The sequence below is a fragment of the Struthio camelus genome, chromosome Z (assembly GCF_040807025.1).
Source record: "Struthio camelus isolate bStrCam1 chromosome Z, bStrCam1.hap1, whole genome shotgun sequence".
Lineage (NCBI taxonomy): Eukaryota > Metazoa > Chordata > Aves > Struthioniformes > Struthionidae > Struthio > Struthio camelus.
Genome location: NC_090982.1, coordinates 17,217,114 through 17,242,264, shown reverse-complemented (window position 1 = coordinate 17,242,264; position 25,151 = coordinate 17,217,114). Strand labels below are relative to the sequence as shown.

Sequence of the window (25,151 nt, the reverse complement as noted above, 5' to 3'; positions counted from 1 at the left end):
TGTGCAAGCTGAACAGATTTATGTGCAAGATATACACTCACCAGTCCATCTTCACTGATGCTTATCAGAAAAAAAACTGTCAGTTTTTTTTTCTCACCTCACCTCTGTCTCACTGACAGTTTAAATCTTTTTACTGCCTGCGTAAAAAAAAAAAAAAACCCAACAACTAAATAGGCTTCTTGTTCAATTTTGAACTTATTCTGAAAACAAAATACTAAAAGAGCCAACTTCCCTTCACTGATATGTCAAGAGCAGAATTCAGGACGATTTCCTTGATTACACTGGATTTGACAGACAATAGGAAGCATAGTAAAGTATTCTAAGTGCTCACGATACTATTATCATCTAGTAATGATGATGACAATCTACAGTCTAAACGCACAGGAGGAGGAAGAGGAAACAAGTTCTATTTCGTTCTTCTTTCTAACACAAAAACTACAATGCAGCAGGAGACTGATGCGTGTTTTTGAGAGGCCTCTAAGAATTTTATTTTCAAAGTGGCATAGTCTTGCCCTTTCCTGAACCTCACAAAACTCCAGAGAAAACAGCCAACACATTCCAATTTACGAATGAAAAATACTCTAAGGAATTTCACTAGCTACTTGGCATGCCTTTCCTTACTGCTTGAAGTGCAGATGACAAGCATGGACTCAGAACTCTTCTTCTGAGAAAAAATATCTGTCCTTCAGCACAGTGGAAGGGTTCCACATCTAGGGACCCTTTTTCATGTGGTTTTGGGACCATGTTTTGCCGCAGAACTCTTGGAACACCTATGCTCTAGTTACATGAGGGTTCTGAAATCTGCTGAAAAAGTCAACGACAGCACAGTCATTTCCCTATTTTTACAAGATAAAGAGGGGACTAAGAAAAAGATGTTTGTGTTTTTTTCAAGCCTGTCATCAAGCAGCTCTTTCTGATGAAGGCTTGCAGGGACAAGAATTCATCCTCTGCTTTCTGATCCAGCTGCTCTAGACCTGGTCAGATCTCTTATAATCAGCTTCCACTGCCTCATGGTCTCTTCTGGTCACATCCTCCTGACAGAGCAATAAATACAAGCAGATGTTCCTCTGTCAAAATCCAAATCAAGTCATCTCTCTTCTGCCTTAACACTGGGTTTAGCAATCCTTTCACACAATCACACAAGCTGCTATTCGACAATACTTTTGTAAGACCACTGGCCTGGAAAAAAAAATGCTAGTAAACAGAGTTCAGTTCCCTGCTACAGAAGATAGCTACATCACAGAACTCCTTCAGATGCATAATAAAGTCCATCTTCAAAACTGTTAGGTAGTTGTTCCTACTTCCTTAACTAGGCAAGTAAATGACATCAATGAGTATGTCCTCATGGTTTTTTGCAGGCAGAAGCAAACTTGCTCCACATGTGCTGTGATCCAAGTGGATGCAAAACTGCCCTAACTTGGAAGCCAAACAGCTATAGCTTGATTAGTGCTGCCCCGGTGCCAAAAAGTCTTGGCCTCAGCTAACCCACAGTTAGCTCTCTTCAAGTTGAAGTAAGTGCAGCCTCCATACATTTGCAAAAGACCTTGCTGATATAGACAGTGACTGACGTCTTCTTTAAGCCTTGGCAGTTTTAACTGCCCCTTTCTCCCTTTCAGGCTCATGGCATTTCCTCAAAAGACTACACCTCCTCATGGAGAGCGTCAAAGAGCAGTAAATCACACTGCTTCAAAGACATTTACTTCTCCCTGATCACTACAACTTACCAGTACGGTAAACTGCACCCTTACCTTTTTACGAACTCCTTCCTGTGTGCTGGACAGCTTGAGGAGAACAGGGGGTAGGAATTTGGAAATAATGTTCTGTAACTGCTCATCTGTTTCTGCATGGCCAAGGCGCAAGAACACACGTTCAAGTTGATCTGCATTTCAAAAAGAAGAGAAACCAGTTGAAACTCAAAACTGTGGCAGCAAGAAAATAACTTTCTCTGAACATCCCCTAATGGGTCTGTAAGAGATGCTGTACAGAATTCTTAAAGTACCTCCAGCTCAATGGCACTCATCGCAGATCCATCTTCTATTTTTAACACTCACTGAGCAAACTGTTCATGGGAGAAATCAGCCCGATGGCTTCCAGGACTAGACTACACAATTCTGTACAGATCAGTCCTATCACAGACAGAAGCAATTAAGATTTCCTTGACATTGCTCCATGCTGCATTTCAACTAAAAGCCAGAACGTCTCCAAAGGGGAAATGAAAGGTTAACATTTCTAGTCATTTCGTGCTGTTTCTGCTCTGACTGCAAGGGTGTGGGTTGTAAGGCTGCTAGTTTTTAAACGATGTGCTTGCTGTGATCTGCATTCAGACCATGACATTCCATATACTCTACTAGATAGTTAGAGGGCAAAAAGATTTGGCCAGTTCTTGTTATTCTTCTTGTTACATGTAGGGTTCCAGTCATGCAGCAGGACCCCATTGTTGTAGATGCTGTATAAACCGAACAAAAACATTAAGCACGTACAATAGGCCCAAGAGCACAGGTAATGGCATAGGAAGGAAAGAATCCAAGCAATGCGCAAGCTATAAACTTAGGGCAAGCAGCACCACAATAGCTGCATACAAATAAACAGGCTGTGCACCTGAAAGTGCAAGAAACAAGCTACAAAAGCTTGAGACTATTCTTCTAAAGTAAATTTGCTACTGATGGAGCAAGACTAAATCGCTCCTAAACGCTGGCCAAGTATTCACAGGACATCTTGACATAGGTTTACCTGTTTTTCTGACTGTGGCTCTTTGTTAAGCCATATACATCTCGCAGAAAGGTTTTTACAAAGCTGTACAAATCTTGACTGAATCAATTAATTATTTGTTCCAGTATGTTACCCTTGTTTTTAAAAGACAACATTAGCATCAGCACGAGTAAGACAGCAATTGTGAAACACAGGATGCGTTGCTGTAACTTAAAAGACAAAGTTCCTATTACTGCTCCATGAAGCTGCTGGAGCATGGTAACGAATTCATCTTCCTCCCATCAGCAGGTCTTCTCCCCAAGCCCAGGAAGGAACTTTAAACAAAAAAATGAATGCCAATGAAGAGGTAGAAGCTGCAATTTTTACAAGATGAGGAGAGGAAGAACAAAGTAAAAAATGCAATAAACATTTGTCTTCTAAATAAGTTAGCAAGAAATCATTGCAGACACACAGACGAGGTCAAATCTTCTGTCAGTAGCTCAAGTACACGGACTGCAGACCATCTGTCTTTATACTAAAGAATGGAAGAGTCACTATTTTAGGCACAAGAATGCAGCTGTCCTGACAGCTAAGCTAGTGGTAAAGCAAAACACCACTAGCACAACAACGTTCCCATGGCTCGGCTGAGGAGAGCGCTCCTATACAAAAATAGGAATGCTTCTCTTCTCTGCACTGTAGCAGTGCAGGCCAGATCCAAAGACAGCAAGGAAACTAACTGCTTCCGGGTGGCTGGGCAGGCTGTAAAGGACCCCAGAGGCAGAAGAGGAAAAAACACTAGTTAGGGCTAGTTAGGGCAGGGTTAAACAGAGAAGATGCAGGTGAATGTATCAGTCAGGGCACGCCCTCAGACCTTCAGTGGACAAAAAGGATGCTTCTTCCTTTCAAACATAGCTCTAGCTAGAAAACCTCTCACTATGCAGCTGTGGAAGCCTTTACTGTATTTTTTAATCTGCCCTATCCCTATATTAAGCATCCTTAGAGAATCATGCCTCCTCTAATGGCCGCAATCTAAGCACAAAGATATCACTTCCAACATTTTATTTTCTGCTAAGCAAATACAGCAGGCAGATGGGAAGACAGAGGACTCTGAAATTTTACTGTAAGAGAAATTACAAGCCAAAATTCTGCAGCACCCACAACGCAAAATAGTCAATCTCTTGTTTCAGGCAGATTTCACGGACCTCCCACGCTGTCAGCTAGCTGCTCAACAGCTTTGAGATATTTATCTCATACCATAGGTTTGAGGGTTTTTTTAAGTCTCAACAATTCCTTTCTCTCTTCACCTGCCTTTTTGTGTCGTATTTCACTTCCCTGAATTATTTCCTTTCTAGTACCTCTGGGATGTCCCAAGACTATTAGGAACCTTCTTGGGACATTCCAAGCAGCCGAAATAATCCAAGTTATTAATGAAACTCTCAACTCTTTCCCACCAGACCTAGAACACCAACAGATTGCTGCAGTTCCATCATCCTCAAAACAGCTCACTGAGGAACTTTCCCAGGAACATGCTGGGAAAGAGTCATACCACCAATCATGCTTGAGCACAAGGAAATACAAGTGAAATTGTTTCTAAAGCTATTTATCATAGACTCTGGACAACACACATCTTCCAAAAGGCACAGAAACCTCTACATCTCCATCCACAGGAAATGCAAAAATGTACTCAATTGCAAGCAGCTACTTCGTTTCCATCTTTCTCCAGCTTTCTGTTGTTACAAGCAGCAACTGGCATTGCCATAACAACAGATAGGGGGGGTGGAAAGTGATCATTTTTGTTCCCTCTGGCTGTGAAATATATTTACTAATTTTCCAGACTTCTGTCTAGTCAGTTAAGCCCTAATACCACAATCAGGTATCCTTCCCTTAAACGTAAGCATGACAGGACTTGTCAGCAAATTCAAGGAGAGTTGCCTGACTGTAGTGAAGAACTTGGTCAGGAATCTGTCGGATCCACGCCAAGTCACTCACCCATGCTGCTGATGCAGGCTGTATCCATAGCCGCAGGATAGGAAAACAAAGAAAAGGAATGTGACTGTAGAACTATAAAGCTTCACTAGTATGTACATCAACCAATTTTACCAAATTTTTATGCCGCTAGCAAGACCATCTTTCAAGCTCATAGCATTCGTCATCGGAGAGCACAAGCCCTAGCAGATTAACAGACCGCATATGATGGTCGAAGAGAGAGGACAATAGACCAGGAATTGGATATCGAGTCCCACCTCCACATCCATCACACATCTAGAGGTGGTGTGGGGCAAACTCCTTTCTCTCTGCGCCTTTAGGTCTTCTCACAATACTCATCTAGCCTCCCTGTTCCCCCTATACAAGTAAGCAGGCCACTGTGCATTTGAAACAGGCATCAAAGAACATGAAGGATTTGCTCCCAATCCATCTCACGCTCCTACAGCATACATTTCACACCTTTTTAAGAATGAAGCCAAAACCTTCTCTATCCAGGTTTACAGCCTCCACCATAACAAGGTTGTAAATTTATTTAGGACCACTAGGTTCTATTATAATAAAAATAATTAAAGCAAGCAGACTAACTTGCTTTGCTACATACCACAGAAAAGATGACGCAATCCCATTTTGAATACGCCTTAGCATCTGAAATTACTACCACAGCAATCTCACCATAACTTGATAGTGAGCACATTTAATTTAAAAACAGAAAGTGACTGCACATCTCAAACTTCATCTTTGTTAGCCAACACTGACCTTGAAACGCAGTTCATCAAATGACAAACTTTCTAAAAATTTTCCTTTCACAAGTTCATGAATGCAATGCTTTGTTAACAAAGATAATTTGTAAAGCTTTGTGGAAGCTTTTGAAGAAAGAAATAATAGAGATATGGGATTCAATAAAGTAAAACTTTACCTCCATCTAAAATGCTGGTATGTGAGATTTGAGATATTACAAAGGCTCCTTCCTAAACCTCACATTAAACCCTCATCCCAAATTTAGGACTGTAATATTTCTTTAGTATTAGTTCCCAACTATAGCACTCACTGCATTAGTTAGCTATACAAAATCATATAAATTCATGAAATTATCTGCACAGTCAATCTACTGCAGTTTATTTAACTCTGGCAAACACGGGGACAGTGGGAAGAGCATGATGTCAGAGACTAAGGACCAACTCTTAATACAATCCAGAAAATTAAAAAAAAAAAAAAGCTATCATGTTTATTCCATTTACTCTGGTAAGAAAGTCAGAATGCAAGGGACAAGAGTAGGAAAGGAAGGAGAATTCACTGGAAGCACAAACTGAAAGCCTGGCAAGATCCCAACCATGCAGGGCTCTAAATAAATCACCCCAAGAACGATCTTGCACTTCAGCACCATTGGAAACATTAGAAAAGAGGAGGGCCCATGTCAATCACTGTGGGCTTCTAGGTTTACTCCGCAGCAGATCCCCCCTTGCTCTGCCAGTCTGTTTTAGAAGGAATAACCCAAATAATTCACTACCATCATTCAATGCAGGACTGAACTCATTATGTTGGGATACTCATGCAAGTTTCCCTCAATTTGTTTAAAGAAATATGATCAATACATCACCCAGAATCTGGTTACGAGGTATGTGCAACTATAGTCCCAAGGAAAGCTTTTCCACTCTATTATAAAGCACATGACTGGTTTAACAGAAGTAGTCCTAGAAGCATGATAAATATACCACAGCTTCAGCAATCAACATTTACTAAAAACAAATAGAAAAAAATAAATTTAAAATAAATTTAAAAATATAGCCAGGAATGAACTGCATGAGTTTAAATTAAGTTCACGTATAATTTTTAACAGGTATTCATGTATTTCGGTACAATGACAACTCTTTTTCCCTGGTGCTGTGCAGTATTTTTCACGCAACAGAAAGGCAAACTGATGGTGTTTTTTTTCACAAAATGTGTTTTTAAAAGGATGAACATAAATGTGGAGAATTTAAAAACAGGCATTATATATATGAATTTCACCATAAGCAAAAGAACCAAAGCGGCAAGAATACAAGATACCTCTTTGCATCACTGCTTCCAGCACCACTGTCCAATTTGTATCTACAGACAGGGTGTGTTTGGAATTAGAAATCCTCAAGTTACCATGGTAACGCAGTTACCTATTTGTGAGAAAATGTACGTATGTTTCACTTCTGGTTCTTTCCAATCTTTGTTTAAAATTACAAGATGGAATCACGGTTTCAGTAGTTAAGACTATTCTTCTTGCAAAAAAGAAAGGAAGAACAGATTTCAAAGCGCATAGCGTGCAAATTTTACAAGAAAGTCACCTTAACGGCAGGGCTTTAACTTGTGCTTTACAAACTTCCAAATCCTGTGACATTGGCTACAATGGCTCCGATTTATCCCTAAGTCTCATAACTTCAGAACTGATCCTGCAGCCACTCAAGCCAACAGCAAAACTTCAGCCTGCTTATTACGTGCCCCTTCTTCCGGCTCTGCCACATGGTGACTTGCGAAAGGGAACAACAGAGAGAAAGATGAAGAAAGGATAAAGTAAATAAAAAAATAGCTGAACATTTTCCACCCTTTAACAAGGGAGTTTCCCCACCTGCTTCCCTCCCCCCTGATTCCTTTAATCAATTTTTTTGATTAAAATCAGGGAAATGAATTCTTTCAATGCCTGGCTTTACTAAGGTAGATAGCTCACTGTTTTTCCTTCTCTTTATCCAAAAAAAAAAAAAATCTGCTCTCAGTTCAGCTGAGTTCAGTTCCATTTCGTGTGTACAGCTCCTTCTCTCCACCTTTACGCAGGATAAAGATTTAGCTCCCTATGCCATTTATAGATGTTCTGCGTAGCATGTCAGTCATTCTGCACTGACCTCTCAGCAATGCTCATTTGTGTAATTGAGTACCACATATAAAATTCACCTTTCTTTTTATGCAAACAGACTCAAGAACTATGAGGGTGGGACATGGCACGCTAACTGTATCTCATAATTTAAATAATTGACACGGGAATATTCTAAGAACTCTAGAGGGACTCTGAGCCCTTAGTAAAACACAGCAGAGGGTGGGACAGCAAAATTCAGTGCATGCAATGGGAATTTATTTTCAGTTCCCCTGGAAACTAAATTCTATTTGACAGAAGAATTGCAGGACTGCTACATTAAACTATTTCCAGAAGTCCGCTTCATAAAAACAACCAACCAACCCCTTTCCCTAACCCTCTCCAATCGTGTGCAAAGAACCATCATTTTGCCCTAGCAGCCCCAACACTTTCTCCAGCAGATCCTATACCAAACAAAGAGTACTGGATACAGCAGTGTTTCAGCTTCACCACCTGGACGACAGGATACGCATTAAAGCAAAAGCTCAAATATAGATTTCAGTCCCTCCTGAGCTAAGCAATTTTTTCTGCTCTGTTCCGGTTGCAGAAGAAAGGATAAAGTTAGGAAATCAAATTGACTTTTATTTATTGGCCCACTACTAAAATAGGAGTTAAATTCTTGTTCAAAAGTTATTAGACTTTGGGATAAACTCTATCTAGTACGACTGCAGCAGCAGACAGGGAGTTAAGATTTGCTGGTGATATCCCTGGTTCTACTAGTAATTCATTATGTGCCTATATGCAAATCATTTAAGGGAGCCTTTACAGAAGAAGGCTAATCATCAGGTTATTCTGCAAGATCTGAGGGGGAAGCCTGGTGGGGGAGAAGTATTTTTCTTTTTTCATCCTCTTCTTCCTTTATCCTGTTCTCCCATTTTACACAAAAGCTAATATAAAAGTTTGAGCAGCATACTGAAATCGAAACTTTTCACAGTATGTCAGATTTAGGATCTCCATTCAAATGGCTGACTACACCCACTGAAGATTACTTTCCATTCCTTTGCATCTGAACTCTTAAAGCTTTAGGGCAAATCTGCTGAACTAGCATTCTCTTCTAAGCTGCCAAACCTTCAATTTTACAGTGCTTTCAAATAAGTTTTCCTCTAAGCGGTAAGCATCCTCATAGGGAGTTTAAGCAGACAGCAAAAAGCTTATCTTTTTGACTGGAGCTACAGACCAAAGCTTCCTATAGCAACGTACACATAAAAAAAAAAAAAAGGGAAAACTAGTGTTCCAATTTAAAATTAGTAATAATTATTATTGTTATTTTGGCAATACGCCTCATCCTAAAGAGGATCAAGCTTATTTTAAAATATGATACAATTTGATTATTTAACAGTTATCAAACAAAGGACAGTAGGTCCACATGGAAGTTGTTCAGTCATGCACTCCTTTACCTGAACTACTTTTTCCATTAGCTTTAATTATTACCTGAAGTTACAGAACCTTCCACTCATTGACAGAGGCAGCGCTAGGAAAAAGCTTTCCTCTCCCTTCAAAAAAAAAAATTTCTTTTTTCCTAACCATTTGAATAAAAACTCCTCTGATCTGAAGTATGGCTGCATACAGCGTGTATAGACACAGCGGACAGCTAACCAGGATGATGTACTCAATAATTCAACAGGAATCTCAACCTCCGGTCATTCTTCCCTTCGGAGCAGTTTAACATAAACGGCTATACAGCAAGAGAGACATGGTTGAGAGCTGATTTTTCGCCACGTCAGATGTGGAGGCTGGGAAGCTAGACGCCACACAGATAAACGTCGAGGACCGGTTTCACCCAGTGGAAACACGTCCGCTTCGAGAAAGCGACAGGAGAGTTTCCTGGATCGCAGCAGGCCTGAGGCCCTGTCGTGGTCACGACTGCAGCGTATCCCAGTTGGCAGCGGAATAAACAGCTTGGGATTTGCGTCCTCAGATTTAAGGACCGAGGTAGGTCATCCCGCCTCGAGACGCTGTGTTTCTGGTGTGACAAGGGACATCCTTCCCCCCCGCCCCAGCGTGCCCGCACCCGAGCTCCTGTCACACCTGACCCGAAGAGCAGAACAAGCGCGTCACCCTGGGGGACGTCAGCAGAAAACAGCAGCAGCAGGCTGCGCGCCGCGCAGCAACGCCTGGGGGCTGACACACGCTCAAAACGGTCGCCGGAGGTGAAGGCCCGAAGGGATAACGCTGCGCTCAGCTGCCAAACCCGCTCCTTCAAAACCGCCACAGGTCCCTTCGCTCGGCTGCCTCGTGCATCCCCTAACTATGCAATCCCCCCCTCCCACCCGCAACCCCGCGCCCTCATCGAAAAACCAGCTCTGCTACGTGACAGGAGAGGCAGCCAGAGCAAAAAACAGCTCTTGAAAACGCCACACGCCACTCCTCCGCAGGCCCGTCCGCCGCCCCTCCCGGCCCCAGGCGGCCGAGCAGCCCCGAAGGGCGACCCAGCGCCCGCACCCGTCCCGGCGGCGGGAGACGAGGTGGGGGGGGGTCACAGCCGACATGACGCCCCGACCCCCCCCCCCCCCAAGCAGCCGCCGCGCCCCCAGCGGCGCCGCCAACGGCCGCGGGCGGCCGCCACTCACTGAGCTCGTCCTGGGCCGCCGCAGCCATGTTGCCCGGCGGGGCAGGCAGGCAGCAGGCGGCGGCCGCGGGAGGAGGAAGGGCCGCTGAGCGGCCGCCGACGGGCCGCTGCGGGGGGAGGCCCCGGGCCGCGCTCCCTCCTCCTCCTCCTCCCTCCTGTGACTCCCCGGCGCCAACCACCACGAGGGGCCGCGGGGGCCCCGGCCGCCGCCGCCGCCGCCGCCGCCCGCTCCCGCCCGCCCGCCAGCTCCGCTCCGCTCGGGGCGGCGGCCCCCGCCCGCCCTGGCCCCCGTCGCGCCCGGGCCGCGCCGAGAGCACTGACCCGAGTCCATGCTGACCTCCATGACGGCCCCGGCGCTGCTCCGCGGCGCTCACGAAGGAGCTGGAGGAGGAGGAGGAAGAGGGCTGAGCGAAGCAGCGCGGCTGACTCTGCCCCCCCCCGTCTGCGGGAGCGGCTCCCAGCAGCCTCAGCACGGCCCGGCCGCTGCGCTGCGCTGCGCTCAGAGCCGGCAGCCTGCGCGGCCCTGCCCACCGCATGGCAGGGGCCGGGGGGCGGCCACAGCCCTGCAGAGGGGCACGGCCCTGCAGGGGGACACGGCCATTAAGTGGGGCACGGCCCTGCAGGGGGACACGGCCGTGCAGCAGGACACGGCCCTGCATGGGGGCACAGCCCTGCAGGGGGACACGGCCATTAAGTGGGGCACAGCCGTGCAGGGGGACACGGCCCTGCAGGGGGGCATGGCCCTGCAGGGGGACACGGTCGTGCAGGGGGACACGGCCCTGCAGTGGGGCGCGGCCGTGCAGGGGGGCACGGCCCTGCAGGGGGGCATGGCCCTGCAGGGGGACAGGGCCGTGCAGGGGGACATGGCCCTGCAGAGGGGCACGGCCTTGCAGGGGGGCACGGCCCTGCAGCGGGATATGGCTCTGCAGTGGGGCACGGCCATGCAGGGGAACACGGCCCTGCAGGGGGACACGGCCCTGCAGCAAGACCTGGCCCTGCAGGGGGGCACGGCCCTGCAGGGGGGTACAGCCCTGCAGGGAGACACGGCCCTGCAGCGGGGCACAGCCAGGCCTGCAGCATGGCTCAGCCCTGTAGCGTGGCACAGCCTTGCCAGGCGTGTGGCACAGCCTGCAGGGTGGCACAGCCCTGGCTGCAGTGGGGCACAACCCTGCCTTGCCAGATGTGTGGCACAGCTCAACCTGAAACACAGCACAGTCCTTTCCACAACGGACCCCTGCTTGCTGGGCTTGTGGCATAGACCTGCCTGCAGCCTTGCTGTGCTGCACCAGAAAGGTGCCGCAGCATGGCACAGCCCTGCGGGGAGCAGAGCAGAGCTTCTCCATGGGTAGTGACTCTAGATGTGAAATATATGATTTTTTTATTATCATAATACCAGAGGCAGATAGAAATGTGCTTTCACTTGCCACAGACTTCAATATACATTTACTCACTTACTGCGAGGTTTTAAACATATCCTACCCATAGCTCACACGATATTGGCTAAAGAACTAGCCACGAGAAACATGAAAATTGCCACAAGATGTCAGTGTCGTACAATATATAGATGATGTCCTAACAAGTGGCCATGCTGCAGAATCTGTAAAACAGGCCATGGACACTGTTACAAACACATCTTTGGGGAAGAGGTGCTGAAAGGAAAGAAGCACAGTCTCAATCAGGAAGGCACCTTTTTAGGAGTCAGAAGGATAGGTGGGAGAAGAACAGTCCACACTGAAGCGCTGCAAGAAATCCAACAGTTACCATCCCTGAGAATAAGGAGGAGAGTTACTAGCGACTTCAGGAATTTCAAGGGTGCATGTTCTGTGATTTAGTATAATAGCCCAACCACTCTATAACTGAGTAAAGAAAAATGCAATACGGATCCCACAACACGGACATGGCTATGGACTTTTTAAGGAAAACGTTAAGTGTATCTCCATCATTGGGACCCATCCACCCCCATGTGGCCCCTCCTATTACATATCCAAGTGGAGAAAGGATATTGGTGGGGACTACGGCAACAAGGTCCTCCCAGTTCCAAGGAATGCCCATTGAATACACAGAGCCGCCACGCTCTCCTATCTTGGATGCCCATGAATTCAACCCCCTTTGACCAGATAGTGTCTGCTTCACTGATGGAAGCACTTGCAAAATGCAGGGTAAATGGCAAGGAATGGCTGACGCTATATGCCAATAAGTGAACAGTGACTGAGCAAACAGAAGGTTCTGCTGAGTTAGCTGAGCTCTCCGCTGTGGTGCTGGCTCTCAGAAATAGCGCACACACTATACACACTGATTCTTTTGCTGTTTGGGCTGGTGCAACACAATGGCTAGCAATTTGGGCAAAACGCAGTTAGCAGAAAGGTCTTTGAGATGGTTGGGGAAGGGAATATTGGGAACAAATACATAGTGTCACTAACTCGTGTTCTACGATTATAGGGTGTGTAGCAGCACACCAGAAAAATTGCACTCTGCTGGCCAAACTGAACAATATGGCTGCCCACTTAAATGCAGCAGGTTTTCCTTCTACCTTGAGAACTGAATGGTGAGGTAAATGGCTGTGTGCACAGCTGGGACACACGGGAGCATATAACCTCTGTCAGCATGCAGCAAGGTGGGGCTGGCTGATTACTAAGCAACAAACAATTCATACAGTGAAAACTTGTGGATTTGGTAATGAAATGAAGGATTATCTTGTCCAAAGTCAACAACAAGCAAACCTTAGGGAAGAAAAAGTCATTTGGGGTACTTGACAAATAGACTGCATTGGACCTGTGATATGTATCTCCAAGGGGTGGAAACTTATTATGATGAGTGTTAAAGTAGTGAGCAGTTCGGGCAATGTTTACCTACACGCACACTGCATCCAGATTGGTGGCTATAGTAGGATGAAACTGGCGGTTTGCTATGCACCCAATGCCACAGAGTCAGATAATGGGTTGCATTTTAAATAGTACAAGAATGGTCTCTCAAGCATGGAGTTAAGTGGACTTTCCATTTACTCCACAGTCCCTTAAATTAATAGTATAGTAAGTAGCAGGATAGAACAGGTTACTTAAAGAACAACTCACGTGGGTTTAACAGTGCTACCAATTGACGATAAAACTTGTGGGAGGCCATGAGAGCCTTAAACTCTCACCATACACCTAGTGGTAGTCTGGTATACAAACGTTTTGAATAGTCCTCTGCATTGAATCAACACCATCCGAGTGCCTTGGACAGCTCAGGTGAGATCGGGTGAGAATTCAACAGCCATCATTCAGAAATTGCTGGGCTACTTTACAACACCTTTAAGGGAAAGGAGCATGGGAAACTATAGACACTTTGGAAGTGAAATTAATCATTACCGAGGCTTGGCTATGATCCAAGACCTAAGTCTTCTTTTTCCCTCCCCAGGAACTACTGACCTCCTGGACGAGTGAGTGAAAGTCATCATTTGACCTACGTACTATGGAAAGTGTCCACAAGGCACAGCCCTGCCTGCAACATGGCACAACTCCATCATCAGTGAACCCTGCCACCCACCTCTGCAGCTGCAGCTTCCTTGGACCCCACTCTGTGATCATCTGTTTGAACTGCACATTGAGACCACAGAGCCACTGCTGCCCAGGAATGACTGCTGGGGATGGCCACATGAGCACACCTTCTCAGGCATCTGCCTCTGATTCTTAGGTAGCTACGGGTTAAGACAGACTGCAAGCAAACATTTAGGAATCTCTCCCCTCTCCCCCTGCCCGTTCTCTTTTTTGGGGATACAGTTGTTATTGCTGAAGTATTATATTCTCCAAAGAAATAAATCTGTATCCTAAGCCACTTTAAATATAAGTTTTGGGGCTGCTGTTACCTGAAGCCTAGGACTGAGGGAGAAAGGGCGTGACCAACACACACCATCTTCTTCAGACCTGATCAGTACCAAATTTAATCACTTTAAGGAATGTATTGACAAGTCTCTAAAACAGGATATCTCTGGAGTATAACTTACAGCAGAAAGTGCAGTGCCTATTTGCCACTTTTTTTAATGCTGACTGCAGATTCTCAGATGTTTCCCAACTGACTGGGAACCACACAGACTGTAAATCTTTTGGCACCAACTACATTACTTATTAATTTGTCTTTCTGTGTTTCTGACATGATTTCCCCTGGTAATAGGAACTGTAAAGTTCTTTATGAGTCAGCTTGGACTATCATTAGTGAATAAAATGCAAAATATTGTCCCCCTGCATAATGGGGTGTCAATGGGCCACTGTGAAGATGCATAGTCAGCAGAACCACTGCCTGCAGTGGCATCCAGCAGTCATGAACTCTGGTTCATGGTCAATGAACTCTAAAAACAACTCCAGAACTGCTTAATATCTGCAGAAACTAACCTCAGGTGATACAAACAACCAGATTCCTTCCCAACTTGAAAAACAGAATGACAAAACTGCCAATGAATTATTTTGCTTTAGTTGTCAAGTCCAAGATCAGAGGAATTAAATCTCAGCTTCCAGTGCTGAGAGGCAGACTCTAACAAGCTCCGAAGAGGCGAAATATTTAAGGAAGTAAATGTGGGCTTCATCCATCTCTCAAGGAAATGATGCTAAGTGTTGGGAAAGAACACCTATTAACCTATTAAAGGAGAGAGAGGAGGCCTGAAGTGTAAGAAGCCCCAGTCAGTTCTACCAGAAGACCAGCAGACCAGAAGACCAGGCTGATTTTTTAAATTTAATAGATTCTTCATCTATTTGCATCTTATTTTAGGAGGACCATTGTCATTAAAAGCTCTGAGAGATCAAGTTGGAAGAAATCAGGAAAAAATTAGAATTTCAATCACAAACCAAGTTAGCTTTGTCTTGGTTTCACTAGTAAATTAATTACAACCAACAATAAAATTTATGGAAAGTTTACCAACTGTTTGAATAGTCACCAGAGCACAGGGATACAGATCCTGTGAGGAGGAAAAGTGGATTCTTTGCTGAATACAGGTAGTAGATAATATCCCTGGAGGTTGTATCAAATAAGCACATCTGTCACTAAAACAGAGATAGAAATCAGCAGATTTACTGGCCAGATTTGATATGAGCAAGGAGCAAGAGCAGAAATAGGGGAAAATAAGCACAGCAGCTCAGAAATGCGTAAAGCTAAACTCAACCTTGCTGAGACTTCCAGTACAGAAAATGAAATACACTGATATAATAAAGGGAGGTAGGTAACAGGGACTGCAAATGAAGTTTCTACTTCTTTCAATTCAGAGTGTAAGTATTAATTTCTGGGACCAGGTTGTACATTAGAAATAGATGAGAAATTCAGGGGACAGCCTAGCCACTTGTCGAAATGTTTGTAATAGTTGGTAAACCAGAAAATTTTTAAAAAGAATGACCAAGAAACTTGAGCTCCAACTCAGTCCTTCTTGTTAACCTGTAACTCTATATAGTCCTCTAAAACAGCAAACGACCAAACGTGCTTTAAATACCCAGATTTTAACATGCCTTTTTATGTCATCATACTTATAACTCATAGCAGAGACTTGCAATCAAATTTGTTAGTGTAAAATCTCATGATTTATAATCAACATAAATCGCTAAGAACCAAAGATACAGTGGAGGCAAGTCCATTTTGAGACACGAAGTTGGCCAAGCTGAACACTGTAATTAGCAGAACTGAAGTAATAGTCCATTTTAACACATAGCTGTGCTCAGATGACATTTCCAAGTGTCCTCCCACTTGCATGCAATTATTTATCAAAGTGTGCTAGGACCAGCTTTGCGAGACTGCAAGGAAGCAGCTTCTCACTGCAGACACACCACCATGAGTGCCTGTATGCCAGAGGATGCACGCTGGGCGTATTCCAGCTTATCAAGGCATTTCCATTTGCTTGTCACCATGTTACCTCTGCCGAGCCCTCCGAAAGGGTATTTAACCTGACACGGACCGACTTCTCTCTCATCAGGGTAGAACATCGTTATCTCAGAAGACTGTAAAAACGACCAATGTCAGTTTAGTGCCTCGTCACCCTGTGTCCTGAGAGAACTGCTTTACAGCGCATCTAATCTCTCTCACCAATGCCCCTCAGCAGGACGGGGTGGCGAAGCAACGTCACCTGAGCTGATTTTCAGAAACGCCTCTTTTAAGAACGGGGCAAGGGGAGCCACCTCTGCCGACAACAAAAAAAGATAACGGTTTCCGAAGGGCTCAACTCTGCGCGGCTTTCCCCCGACCCCACACAACCCCCGCGCCCCCGCCTCCGCGCCCCGCCAACGGCCGCCCCACCCCCACGCACCCGCCCCGCCAACGGCCGCTTCCCCGCCGGCCCCGCCCACCGCGCGCGCCCTCTGCCCCCCGGTCTGGCCACGTCCGCCCTGCGCGCCCCGCCCCCCCCCCGAGGCCCCGCCCCTCCCCGCCGGCCCCGCCCCAGCGGCGGCGGCGGCGGCGCGCAGGCGCCTGCGCGCGCGGCGCGGCGGCCGGCGGCGAGATGGCGGCGGCGGTGGCGGGGGGCGGCCGTTGTGCGGGCCGGCGCGGCAGCCGGCGGTGGGTGCTGTGCGTGTGGCTGGCCGTGGCGCTGCTGCCGCGGCCGGCGCGGGGCCTCACGGAGGGCCTGTACTGCGGGCGGCGCGTGTGTTACGACGTGCTGGGCGTCAGCCGCGAGGCGAGCAAGGCCGAGATCGCCCGCGCCTACCGGCAGCTGGCCCGCAAGTACCACCCCGACCGTTACCGCGGGGAGGCGGCGGCGGGCGGCGACCCGCCGGAGGCGGCGCACGAGAAGTTTCTCCTCATCGCCACCGCCTACGAGACCCTCAAGGTGAGAGAGCGGGACCGCCGCCCCGGCCGGAGCCGCGCCGGTAAGAGACAGCGCGGGGCGGGCGGCGGCGGCGGGGCGCGGGGGGGCCCTGGAAGCGCCGTTAGCGGCCGGCAGCCTCCCGCCTCGCAGCGGCCGGGCCCCGCCGCCGCTTCGCCGGCCTCGGCTGGGTTCGTGGCGGAGAGCTGTCGGGCTCTGCCCCGGTGGGGAGGGGAGCTGGGGTTGGCAGCGCGGCTCCCGCTTCGGGCGAGGGTGCTGGAAGTGACGCGACGGCTCTCCCTGCCCCGCTAGAAAAGCATCCAGGTCAGAGCAAAGCCTGATTCCCTGCCCTCGTAGGGAAGAGCAAAATCAAAGCGAGTGCATTGTGAGGAGGAAGTCAGTGATGGGAAAAATGCTGAAGGGTATATGATTTCCCCCGCCTTTGCTCTGTGGCTGCTTCTCATCTGCTTAATCTAGATCTGAAGTATACATCCAAAAAGGCTCAGTTTAAAAATCAGAATTCTGTCCGACTTTGTTAATTCACGTTAAGAAGCTCACAGGTTGTCCTTGGGGGGAAAAAATTGGATCTTTTGGATTAACGTTTATGCAACAGATTGTACAGAATCAGTTTTCCTTCCTTTGTGTGGGCTTAGCCAGCTTGCCTTCTACCAACTGGGAGGGAGAAGAAAAAAAACGGTTTTCGATAGCCAGTCCAGGAGTGTGGGGGAGGATACTGTTTTTTTTTTTCTTTTTGAAGATGCCTATGTATTTAAAATAAATGGACTTTTTTTAGAGGTTTACCTTTAAATAAAAAAGAAACACTGATTTAAGTGGATTAAGGCATCTGTAAGGAAAGTTTATCATGACAAAATGTATGTGATTTGGCAAAGACATCTAAGGAATGGAAGAAAGAAACCTGTAAGTGTCTTAAGGCTGGGGGGGGGGGGAATTTCTTTTGGGATAGAAATGGGATGTAATTGTGACTGACAAAATTGCATTTCCCATCTCTTAATCACGTGGGTGAAAATAAGGAAAACGTCAAGAAAAGGAGAGCAATGAGGTTTTGAAATTGCCTTCCATTGGACATATTCCAGAGCCCTATAAGCTAATTCTAGAAGACTTGAAAACCAGAATTTCTATAGTGTGCTTCTGAAAATGTCTTAGTAAGATATATTTATTAACAGTGCATTTGGAATTCCAATTCTGATAATAAAAGTGCTTATTATGAATGCCAGTTGCCTGTGTTTATTTAAGTATTAAATGTCTTTACGTAGTATACATCTGTCAGGCTTGTTGGTGCATAGATGAGTGTTAGAATGAATTAATGTAGAATGCCAGAATACAAGAAAAGGACCGAAGAATTTCCTCTGTATGCCACAGGATCGTTTAGGTTGGAAGGGACTTCCATAGGTCTCTAGTCCAACCCTCTGACCCTCGGGTCAACCTAGATCAGGTTGCTATCCCACTTTAAAACTCTTGTTGTGTTACTGCATGTTTTTGATATATGTCACTTAAATCAAGCTGTTGCAAAGTTTATAACAGCTTGGTCATATTAATGAGATGTAAATCATAGATATAGCTCAGTAAGGGAAAATATGAATCTAAACCCTTGCATCTAAACCCTTTCCATCTCTCATCCTGCAGGATGAAGAAACACGTAAAGATTATGACTACATGTTGGATCATCCTGAAGAGTATTACAGGCATTATTACCACTACTACAGCAGGAGGTTGGCCCCAAAAGTGGACGTCAGAATAGTGATTCTAGTTACGGTGTGTGCCATCTCTGTGTTTCAGGTAAAACTCTTCATCTGATGTGACATTGCTGAATGACTTTCTGAACTGCACGAGAAGTAAGCACAAATCTTGTAACCTGCCAGTTTTTGAACAACATCAGTGCGGGACGGGACCTTTTTATATCTGCTATGGTAAACTTCTGTGCGGTATCCACAACAAATCTGAAGTCAGGATGTCCTGAACAGATTTTTGACCTTGGTATATTGGACAAAGGTAGAGATTTTATAACTGGTTCCTTTGGTGCTAAAATACTGCAAACAGAAAGCTCCTGCACTCCTAAAGAAATAACTTAGTTCTGAGTGTCAGGCTGTGAATAGTCTGTTCCTGAGCACAGTCAAGATTAAAGCTTTAAATTGGTGTCAGTCAGTTTTTCAAGCTGCACGTCTTCCCCCCCCCCTCCCCGAACAAAAATTTAAAACTATATTCAAAACTAAATTCAAATCATAGAGCTGAATATCAGGGTTGTGGTTTGCTAATGTGTGTATCTTACAATGTAGTTTATTTTAAAGATCACAGTGAGAACAACTGAATTTGGCTCAATGCGCTTCACTCTGAAGATGGTATTTACAAGTTCAAGAAGCAACTGATGTTTTGATGAGAACACTTGTCATGTTACTGACAGTTATTTAACTGGAGGAAATTGTACAAACCTTTCCTTAAGCATCCATTAAATGTATTCATTCAAAACTTCCTTATATAAAACAGAACTTGGTATTTAAGAGGTGTAGAAACAGTATATTATTCTGTGGTACAGATGGTTCATTTTTTGGTGGGTTGTTGGGAGGTAAAGAATGCAGACAAACATCTTACCACCTGCTGCTGATCGCAGTGTGAGAGTTTTTTATCCTCCATATTGCATTGCTTGAAATGCTGGCTACTTTGTTTGCAAATCCAAGTGGACTTTAGAGAATGGCTGGCATAGCCTAGCATAAGCTTCTTTTAGAGTAGTAGGGAATAACCATTTCCTAGTGAACAAAAACAGCTTGAACAGTGTGTTTAGTCACTATACATTGGGAAATGGCCATATATATCAAATAGCAGTCTCCACATGTGCCTTACTAAGTTTGGAGGAACAACTGTAACTATAGCTTCTCTAATACTACAGAAGTTATAACTGTTACCTTCATTTTTTGCCCTTGCTGTAATATAATTGGTGGCTATATAATAGAGCACGTTTTTTTTTGTTGTTGTTTTTCTGCCAAAGCCCCAAATAAGAATAAAGCACGTATGTATAGAAAAAACATGATTTTTTTACTGTTCTTATATTACAGTTCTTCAGCTGGTGGAGTAGTTATAATGAAGCTATCAACTACCTAGCGACAGTGCCAAAATATCGCATACAAGCTACTGAGATTGCCAGGCAACAAGGTTTACTCAACAGGACTAAAGAAAAAGGCAAAAACAGGCGGTCTAAAGAAGAAATCCGTGAAGAAGAGGAAGAAATCATCAAAGACATTATCAAAAATAAAATAGATATAAAAGGCGGTTATCAGAAGCCCAAGATATATGATATCCTTCTATTTCAGATCCTTCTTGCTCCTTTTTACTTGTGCAAATACATAGTTTGGTACTGTTGGTGGATTTATTGTTTCACTATTAAAGGGCAGGAATACGGTGTGGAAGAGAAGCTTTATATCATACGGAGATATATGAAAATGTCGCAGTCTCAGTTTGACAGCCTAGAAGATCATCAAAAGGAGACCTTTCTTGAACGGCAGCTATGGATACGAGAAAACTATGAGGTGGGTAGCTGTGATGAGAAACTAACATTAATTATCCAGTCTTCTCAGACTAAGACAAGGTGTCTGGACACCTTTGCACACCAGACAGCAATCTGGGAGTCACTGCTTCATTTCTAGCAATTACTGACTAAATAGAAGACTGTTAGAGAACGCTCCTCAGTTTCTCTTCAACATCTTACGCTCGCTTACTGCTAGGCAGCAACTCCTGGCCCTGTCTGAGTGTATAAGAAAGGATTTGCTTGGCCGGGGTCATCCACACATAGTTGTTAGGGGATCTGCGGATACAAGATTGAATTGAATCTGACCAAAGACCGTCTTGTGACGTTGTGGTAAGACAAGGAATTACAGCAGGGTGCAGAACGTGGATACGCGAAACAGTATTAAATCATGGTCAGGCTTACCCAGATCATCTGAACCTCCTATTTTCTCTGTGTCCTGAACCATTAATTCCTAACTTGCTAATGTTTTGACAGTTGTCTGCCTTCAGTGATTCAGGGACTGTTCTTGCTGTGCTGTGTGCTTACTCAAGTAAAAATGGTACATGGAATACCATAAGGCATACTCTGTTACCTAATCGCCAAGATGTAGGGATGTTGTTCTTAAGGGGAAGAGGCCACATTGCTGCTGCTTGGCATGCTCAGGGAGAAGGAACAGCGCGGGTGGCAGAACTGTCTATTCAGCTGTTGGAGAGCAGCAAACGAGAGAGTACATCTTTTAAAAACAGGAAGAGGTGGATGGCTTCAGAAACTTAAAGGGGAGAAAAGTAAAGTTGATAATGTAGGTGGAGGATTAGCCAACAGGTAAATATGCATATTGAGTTATGATGGGTTTTCTGGAAGACAAAATAGAAGTCCAAAGTTGTAGTAATGTTACCAGTCAAAGCAGATGTCAGATGGAAAAAGAAAGGCAAAGTGAATATTCTGTTGTTGTAGAGAAGAAATTAGTGTGGTTTTGGGATCCACGCTGTTTCTGATTAGTATGGTTTTGATCACAGAGTATAAAAGAGCTGTATTTGCTAGAGGTGAGGTCTGTTTAGCCCAAAGTCATGTCCTTTGGTGGCCAGCAGCTGATTTTGAGTGAAGAATGTAGGAATATGGCACCTATATAGCGATACTTATCCAGTGTAATCTGTAGCTTTGGGACTTGCTGAACAGGAAATGGTATCTTCCTAGATAATTGCCTTAATGAATTTTTTAATAAGCATATCTGATTGCTATTTGAACCCCTAAAAACTTTGAGTATCTACTGTGTTATCTAATGATAAGTTCAAAAATACATGTAGAAAACAGCTTTTTGAAGCCACTGAGACACTGCCTGGTTTTTATATTAAAAGAAAAAGAGAATAATCATTCTTCATTCTCTTTTCTCATGCTACCTTTGCTCTTCCAGAGTGCTACCATATCCTTCTGTGATATTTAGTCACGTATTTTCTTGGCTGAAAAGTTTACTTAGTTTTTTTTGTCATACAAAAGCTTCTCTCTACCTTTGATCATTACAGTTGCCTGTCTGTGTTGTTCTGTTTTCAATAATCTTTTGGGGATGGGGAAGACCAACAATTCAGTACACAGACACATCGTGTAGTTCTACAGTAATAGACTGTTTTATGTTTTTCTTCTGCTACTTCCCTAATACTTGTATGTTTATTTGACAGCTGAACATTGATTACATACAGTTATCTATAATATTTAAAAATATCTCTTTCCTGCATGGCGGAATCTTAAACTTAATTCCCTTACAGGGAGGGTTCAAATGATACTGAGACATCGTAAACCTGTATCATGTTGAGATTTACGTTGACTCTATCTGCAAACTTCCTTCCAGAATAAAAATGTAGATACTGTTGCATTTTTAGATTGTATTGAAATCTGTAATTATCAGCAATGATACAATTTCCTGAAGTAATTATTTATCATTTGATAATACCAATACTTAAGTTGATGGCTGTATCAACTTAGTTGAGAAACTAAGTAAGGAATAAAATAGCCGTAGCAGAGTAGATAAATAATATTAGAATGGCTTTGAAATGGGAAAACAACTAATGCATAAAGTTAAACAAGTGCATTGAATGGTACCTGTACTGAAAAGGACTCATTCAGCTTTGAGTGATACTGCTTTTTTTAATGTAAACTTTGTTTCCTTGACTGCACGAGCATCTAATTCTTTAGTGAACAAGTTTCAGTGCTTGCAGTGCAATCTTACAATGATGTAGTTCTACAGTCAGCAAGAAAATTTTAAAGTATCTCGGCTGCAGATCAAGGCTCCTTGGCTGAAGGTACTCTTCCACTGCATGTTAGTCAAGCTCTGTCCACCGTGCTGTGATTCAGTCTTCCTTAAAATCAATAAGCTGGCAAATAACTATCAACTGTTGCAGCCACTTCCAGGTTGACTTAACTTGTTTCGTGAGCCTTATTTGAAACTTCTGTCTGTTTATCAGGTCTATAAACAGGAACAAGAGGAAGAGTTGAAGAAGAAGATGGCCATGGATCCCCGATGGAAAAGATACCGGAGGTGGATGAGAAATGAAGGACCTGGAAGACTAACTTTTATTGATGACTAAAAGCTGATGCACAAATCTATGCTAATGTTGAAACTGACTTGCAAAACTTTTTCACTACATCATTCAGAGTTTTATCTGCTGTGGCTCAGCAGTGATCTAAAACTCAGGAATTATTACAATCAGGCTGAAAAATAGTACAAGTTTACCATTTTTATAAGTCAAATCTATTAAACAGACTTAGCTCAATGTATATATTCCACTTACTTGGGGATTTCAGAGTGGATCTATGATGTGGAATTCACTGTTTCAAATAATGTATTTTCCTCTATGTATTTCATATTCCTGATCAATAGAACCATAACTTTCATCTTTCCCAGAGTGTTTCTAGATCAACCTGTGAAATGAAGTGTTTCTGCAAATGGACACTGGCAATTTGGAAATGCTCAAAAGGACTCTGAAGCAAGGACCATTTTCTGCCTTCCTCTTCTCTCTTTTTCCCTACTTTTCAACTTAAGTTCTGAAATGGCAAATTGTTTTTTTGATGTAGACTGCAATATGGGGATTATGCCTGACTCTTTCTTCTACTATCCCTGGTCCAGTTGGAAATTTGAATTTTATTCTTTGTGGGAATAAATGATGCATGACAGATCATCATTGTGATGCAAACAAGCCTTAATTCTTTGTTCTACAGAGTGATACATGAAGTAGTATGCTTAAATCTTTTGCGTGTGGTTTTTAATCTTGTACGTTGGATTGTACCTACTTGTTCGAAACAAGTGTACCAGTAAACATTAGTCTACTAAATGTGACATTTCTTTCACCAAAGTATTGGTAAAGGGGAAAATGACCCTTTTGTTTAAAAGGGCAATTTTGATGCCTTATGTAAATAAAAGTTTATTATAATATAAATCTTGAATTTGTTTTTAATGCTAAATCTGAAGTATTCTTTATTATGTTTATATCCCTGTTGATTCTTCTAAACGGATCAGATCTTGGAGTACCTGGATGAAATATTGTGGAGCAGCACCCTCTGCTTTCATCTATAACTCAAGCCAGGTCATAGTTTCCACAATTTGCTGCTAACAGGGATTCTGTTACCATATCTCATATTTTACTGAGGAGGGAGGGGGTGGGTGGGGTGTGTAGCGAGCTTGGGCTGCTTCCATCATTTATCACATCTGTAAAAACAAATTCCACAAAAGTATTCCCACTAAAAACAGTGCTAGGTTAGCCAAACGTCTATTAAGGCAGAGTCTGAGAAATAATCTCTTCAATCAGCAGATTGAATCAGCTGATTCAATCAGCTACTCCAGCCAAAGCCCATAATAACTAGAAGTTTTAAATTACTTACTATTTTTTGAATCAAGACGTTTCCGATCCTGTGACGGTACCCTATTGTTATAGGAATTATAGGAGAAGGAATTACAGCTCTCTGTCGCTCTTTCTGCTAGTTTAGCTTTCACTAATTCTTGGAATGTCATCTCAATTTTCTGATTTTAAATAACAATAAATATGTACTCAAAAGTATATTAGGGCTGTTAGGCTAAGTGGTTAACTTCGTGAATCTGTAAAATTAAAAAAAACCTGCTAGATCTGTTCCTTCCTCTCTTCTGCTGTGCAGGTTAGCTATGAACCTAATTCATTTTGTATTTAAAGGTCAATTCATACCTAAAACTTAATTGGTAAAGAAGGTATTTAGAATGAGCTATGCTTGTTTTCATGAAGTAATATTTTGGACACTGCTACTGATGGCTTCAGCAGGGATGCTACAAAGATGTTTATATGTGAGATGCGCCTTCACAGTTTGCGTGTATTGCTTCTTCATCTCCCAAAACACATTCTGCCTCCCAAAAGAACGGTGAGCAAAACCAGCTGCTGTGAGAGATAGCAGGGGAGTAAGGATAAGAACAATAAAACTGTTGCTTATTACGTAAAGCAGTTACATGCAGTGTCTGCTTTTTTCTAGACAAAAGAGCATCCACATCTGGTGCCACAGTTTCACAAACACTGAGCTAATTCTACCCCTCTTGCTTGCCCTAGTGCTTCATTCAGTGCTGTGTCCTCCCTCTTGAGCAAAGTATTTGTGTGGTAGACTGGGTTGTGCAAATAGCTGGCAAAAAAATATATATATTTTTTTCCCCTTTTTGTTTGGTTTAGTTTCAGTCAAGATTAACTTCCTTACCGGATTCTGTACAGCAACAAATTCGCGCAGTAGAAGGTGCAGTCACTGGGAGGGCAGACCT

General features: G+C 44.1%; 2 protein-coding genes across 4 annotated transcripts in view; one reads left to right on the top strand and one right to left on the bottom strand.

Moving 5' to 3' along the window:
• The window catches only part of ECPAS (Ecm29 proteasome adaptor and scaffold), a 65,655-nt gene extending 55,012 nt beyond the window's left edge, over positions 1–10,643 (bottom strand). Inside the window, exons 1-2 of one of the 3 annotated variants that reach the window (XM_068926665.1) lie at positions 10,440–10,643; positions 1,749–1,879 (exon numbers count right to left, since the gene is read on the bottom strand). In XM_068926665.1, coding sequence (XP_068782766.1) covers positions 1,749–1,879; positions 10,440–10,461 — 153 coding nt within the window. In that variant the 5' untranslated portion in view covers positions 10,462–10,643. Of the gene's footprint in view, positions 1–1,748; positions 1,880–10,119; positions 10,272–10,439 lie in introns of those variants that run through there. The other 2 variants (XM_068926664.1, XM_068926666.1) reach the window with 2 other exon arrangements.
• Positions 10,644–16,557: 5,914 nt separating this feature from the next.
• Positions 16,558–23,817, top strand: DNAJC25 (DnaJ heat shock protein family (Hsp40) member C25). The gene is made up of 4 exons (XM_068926674.1): positions 16,558–16,896; positions 18,517–18,669; positions 19,941–20,411; positions 22,846–23,817. The coding sequence occupies exons 1-4, from the start codon at positions 16,570–16,572 to the stop codon at positions 22,966–22,968; spliced, it is 1,074 nt and encodes a 357-aa protein (XP_068782775.1). The 5' UTR covers positions 16,558–16,569; the 3' UTR covers positions 22,969–23,817.
• Positions 23,818–25,151: the final 1,334 nt, after the last annotated feature.